The 5,179-nt window shown below is 35.7% G+C and overlaps 1 protein-coding gene across 1 annotated transcript; it reads left to right on the top strand.

Annotated features, from left to right (window-relative positions):
• Positions 1-339: 339 nt before the first annotated feature.
• On the top strand, positions 340-4,256 carry LOC139857511 (uncharacterized). The gene is made up of 5 exons (XM_071846292.1): positions 340-457; positions 1,207-1,628; positions 1,832-2,945; positions 3,029-3,175; positions 3,489-4,256. The coding sequence occupies exons 2-5, from the start codon at positions 1,578-1,580 to the stop codon at positions 4,049-4,051; spliced, it is 1,875 nt and encodes a 624-aa protein (XP_071702393.1). The 5' UTR covers positions 340-457; positions 1,207-1,577; the 3' UTR covers positions 4,052-4,256.
• Positions 4,257-5,179: the final 923 nt, after the last annotated feature.

The following is a 5,179-nucleotide window of genomic DNA, read 5'->3' as shown; positions in this document are numbered from 1 at the left end:
TTAACTATGTAAAGTATGTACAGTAGATTTAAGCACTATAAATAAGCCTCATATGTATGTAAGTTTTACACACCAAAAATAATATGAATATACTCTCTCCCTCTCTTTTATCTTCTAATACTTATCAATAGCCTACAGTCAAGAACCTGACCACTAAAAGTAGTTATATACTACTAAATTATAACATGTTTATCTTTTTTATTTCCATCGCCGCTCTCTACTTTTCTCCCTCCCCAAATACACACATTTTTATTTATTCTTTTATTCTTTCAAAAAGTAAAAGGAATAAATAAGAAAAAAAATCAATAAATATAATCTCCAATATTTTCGATACAAGTATCCAACGCCTTTCTTCCCTAGTCTTTTTACATTTGTTATCATCATCACCCCCAATTTCACAGGAAATAAAGAGATACATAACCTTTTTTTTGTTCACACCAAATCTGGCTATAAAGAGGTTAGATCTTTTTTATTTCTATTCAATTATTAAATTGTTTATTGTGTTTAGCTTCAATTTATCTCGTCTTCTTTTATCATCGTTTGTTTAGGTTACTGTGCTATTGTAATTTCGGTGTTTATATCAACAATTTGTTAAATATAGTTGATGAAATTCTTGTATTTCTCTGTTCATACATATATATTTATATAAGATAATATTATTTCAATTATAACCATTGCCTGCCTTCAATTTGGTTACTGTTTGATTGTTTACCTTATAGGCTTTGTGTAGTTCATTACCTACCATGAATATATGGCTGTATTATATTCTTTTTTGTTGTTAGTTTGGTATCATTTGGATAGTGAATGTGATTTTTGATGCATGAATCATGAAAAATGTGTGTGTGTGTGTGTGTGTGTGTGTGTATTGAATCTTAGTTCACAGATATATTATGTCTGTACACACAATATTTGTTATAATTATGCCTATACGCAAGCATCAACGATTGAATTCGCATACATATACATATACATATACATATACATATACATATACATATACATATACATATACATATACATATACATATACATATACATATACACCATGTATAATATCTTAATTAAGAACAGGTGATTCATCTATCTATATATGCACATCATATTCTCATAATACAGTATGTTGTGGTGTTGATTTTATAACTTTAGTTATATTGCACAAATGAAAAACTTATATTGTACAATAACTTCATTTTTTTGATATATCAGGCATTCGTCTCTTACGCATGTCAAAAACTGGGATCCAATAGGACCCAAAGGAGTTGTTACAGTCTGGCAGCTACAACAAATTTAAACCGTTCTCGCACCACTAGATCTGTGGTGTGTAATAATAATGAAGGAGTAATTCTACTTTGTGTATTGAGAAGATCAAGATCATCACATATATGGAGATTGCGCCGTGTTTCAGTCGGTTTATCACTTGACTACGGCTAAGATTAGGATATTCTCGCAACTTTATGTTGAGTTATACGTTTGTTTCTATCTTTTCAATCATCTAGATGTAGTTGATTAGTGAGTTCGTTTTCAAGATACGTTTGAAAGTCAGTATTAAGTGAGTTAACTCAGCTTGTTTGGCCACAATGTTTAGGTTCTCTTGCTTCCATTCTCCAACTAATCCTCAGAAACCAAAGGTGAGCTTGCTAATCTTCTTTTGCCAAATGAAATTGATCGCTTTAATTGTTGCTCAATGGTAGGTGGTAAAGTGGGCTGTTTGTCTAACAGATCCAAACGGGTCAGGATGGGTTGACCCAAATACTTTATGTCCCAATTTATTTAGTTGATTAGGCTGGACTTAGATACCTTGTTATTGACCATTTCAACTTTGTACGTGCAGAAAACCGTTCAGTTGCCTACCGAAACAATGCAAAAAACAGTGGAAGATTACAACACAAATAAACCTAAGAACGATCCCATATATTCTAAAGTTTCCGAGACCAATATTGTTGATCAATTTGCATCTTTAATGGGTCAAGATTGGAAATCTGAAGGACTTAAAAGCATGAACGATACCGATAGTGAACGTGCCCACGAAATCAGAACAATGAGGAAGTGTACGTCTTTAGGAAGCGGCCTGGCACATTATCGGGACACAATACCTGATGACCGATCATCATCTTCTAATGGTACCGGTATCGGAGACGAGTATCAGAACGCACAAGCGTCTCTGTCTCCTCAGATAAGTTCGAATATGGTTAACGTTGCATCAGATTTATCCCCTGATCACCTGCAACAATCTGATAAAGAACTCGGTGATAACTCCGAGACTCTGTTTTCTGGTGCTTGTACTGGTGGATCTAGTAGCCGTACACGTGGCACCCCACACAATATTGTGAAGTCGAATTCTTTGCCCTACTTGCATTTGGGTCATACTAATGTTGTTCATCAATCTCGATCTTCTGAGGCGTTGAAGGAGTTGGATTCAAGTTGGAATGAAAAATCTGATGGCGTTGAAACTTCACCGGAGCGGGAAATTGAGAAAAGCAGTGAAGGTCATGCTGAAAAAGATGATGGTGATGATGCATATGATTATTCGGGTTCTGCAAAAGACTGGATTGTCCCTGCGGTGGATGACCTGGGCAAGGGTAAAAGTGTCCAAGAAGATTTTTCGGATAGTCAATGGGAGCAATTGCCTAATGAGGATTTCAAGATTAAGCGTATCGAGAAATGGGTTATGGATCTTCAACATTCTTCTCCGTTGGAAGACACATTGCATACCGAATTTGTTGACCATGGTCAACATGATGTTAAGCGCACCATCTTGGATCCCGCCCTATCTGTAAAAAATGATGCCAAGTCGATTTTGGGTATGGATGCTGCTAAAAGATACATATCTTCTTTAAATGCTTCAGCCGCAACAGCTCAGCTTGCAACCCATGGATTAGTTGTGATACCGTTTCTGAGTGCTTTTTCGAGCCTTAAAGCGCTTAACTTGTCGGGAAATTCGATAGGTTTGAATTCTATCCTTCGTGATTTGATCTTTTGTTTGTTCGAGATATTGGTTCGTTAGTGATATTATTATTTGTTCTTTTAGTGAGAATAACTGCGGGTGCACTTCCTCGAGGACTCCATATTTTGAATCTATCAAAGAACAGTATCTCCACCATTGAAGGCCTTCGAGAACTCACTAGACTGCGCATACTTGATCTTAGCTACAACCGGATTCTCAGAATTGGGCACGGTATTTATTGTTTTCTTTGTTTTATACATGCCAATTCTGAGTATCAGTGTTGCAGAACTCGAAATTACTCGGTGAGAATTCGGTCAAACTTGGTCAAACACGGCCAAAACTTGGGATTACTCGGAAAATCGGCCAAAACTCATAATTACTCGGAAAATAGGTCAAAGTCAAAAATGGTCAACATTCGAGTACTTTCTGAGTTACCGAGTACTCCCTAAAAAGTCCCAACTGAGTACTCACCGAGTAGCGATTTTTGCATCCTTGCTGATTAGTTGCTTGAATTGAACTTGATAATGTTTGTTATTGTTGTCAGGTCTGGCTTCGTGTTCGTCTCTTAAAGAACTATACTTGGCGGGAAACAAAATAAGTGAGGTGGAGGGCCTACATCGTCTACTGAAATTGAATGTATTGGATCTACGTTTCAACAAGCTGTCCACGACGAAAAACTTAGGACAGCTGGCGGCTAATTACAACTCCTTACAAGCCATAAGCCTGGAGGGTAACCCTGCACAAAAAAACATCGGAGACGAGCAAGTAAAAAAATTCCTTCTTGGTCTTCTTCCTCATCTTGCATACTACAACAGGCAATCAATTAAAACAGGTGGTATGAAAGACTCAGCTGACCGAGCTGCCCGACTTGGTATTTCTGCACATCAAGTTGACCGTGGGTTGAGGTCAGAATCGAAAAAGTCAACTCATGGTCGGAAGAGTCAAGGAGTGGGTAGCCGTGGACGGAACATGAGGGTCCCACCGAGTGGAGTAAAGGTGACGAGTGATAGGCATCAGTTTGTTGATGTGAGTAGCAAACTTGTAAGCTTCAGGCCGGATCTTGCGATGCGAAGAACTAATAGTGAAGGGTTGTTGAAAGCTGTTTGAGATGGAACAATGATAATTGTAACAATACTTTGATTGTGGGTGTATTTTTTTTTTTTTTTTTTTTGTTTTTTTTTTTGTTTTTTTTTTTTTTTTTTATGGATTTTGGATTTGGGATTTGGTTTATATTGTGTGATATGACATTCTCATTGCTTTTTGGATCTTAAGTTTGGTTGTCATATGTTTATTGCTTGTGGTTAGAAACTACTAATAGAAGTCATTGCTCTACTTTTTTAACCATTGTGAGCCATGATGTTAAGGATGATGCAATTTAGAGCCATCAGCATGTCTCAAAGTTGCTACCTTTATTTGTTTGTGATGTTGCTAGTATGAGATTTGTTAAGGGGACAGTTGCTCAATGGCCAACCTCAACATTTATAATCCTTTGCATTTGCAAATTAAGTAAAATTTATCTGACCAAGTTAAGCGAATTTGATTGAATTATAAAAGATCCCTTATATACATATATAATTAGTTAAATAGTGATCATATTCAAAGAAAATTAAGTTAGGAAGAAAACTCATAGATTAAGGGACTAACTGAATAACGAAACTAGATTTAATAGCCGGATAGAGTAAGAAAACAACTAAATAGAAATGAGTACTTGAACTGATTAGCATTTTCTAGTTTGTCACGTATACTTAGAGAAGTCCCAACGGTACCGCCCAGGTTGTCGTCCAGCCCATCGTTCTTCCATCCGTGCTTTTTAATCAGATTCGTGGACGGGTAAGTTTGATAAATTAGACCGTTGAGAAAAGAAAAAGAAAAAAACGGCTAGAATGCAACGGCTACTTTTTTTGTTTATTTATTATTATTTTTTTCTTTTTACACTCTATATAAACACATCATTTTTATACACTTTACACACACCATTTCACTTCATTTTATACCATTTAATCAAACATTTCTTTCCATTTCTTCCTTTTTATCACTTTCACTCTTTATATTTATTTTTATCATTATCAAAATGAATCCAAATATCACAAATTCCGATCCCGAGCTAAACGATTTGTTAACTGTAACGACCCTGACTTTTCCATCTTTTATTAATAATGGTTATTATTAATACTTGTGTTTTAATGAATGTATTGTTTATATACATTTACTTGACCGCGATTGACTATTAGTTGC

This window comes from Rutidosis leptorrhynchoides, chromosome 7 (assembly GCF_046630445.1).
Source record: "Rutidosis leptorrhynchoides isolate AG116_Rl617_1_P2 chromosome 7, CSIRO_AGI_Rlap_v1, whole genome shotgun sequence".
Taxonomy (NCBI): Eukaryota; Viridiplantae; Streptophyta; class Magnoliopsida; order Asterales; family Asteraceae; genus Rutidosis; species Rutidosis leptorrhynchoides.
The sequence above is the reverse complement of the archived record's forward strand: the minus strand, read 5'-3'. Positions and strand labels throughout refer to the sequence as shown.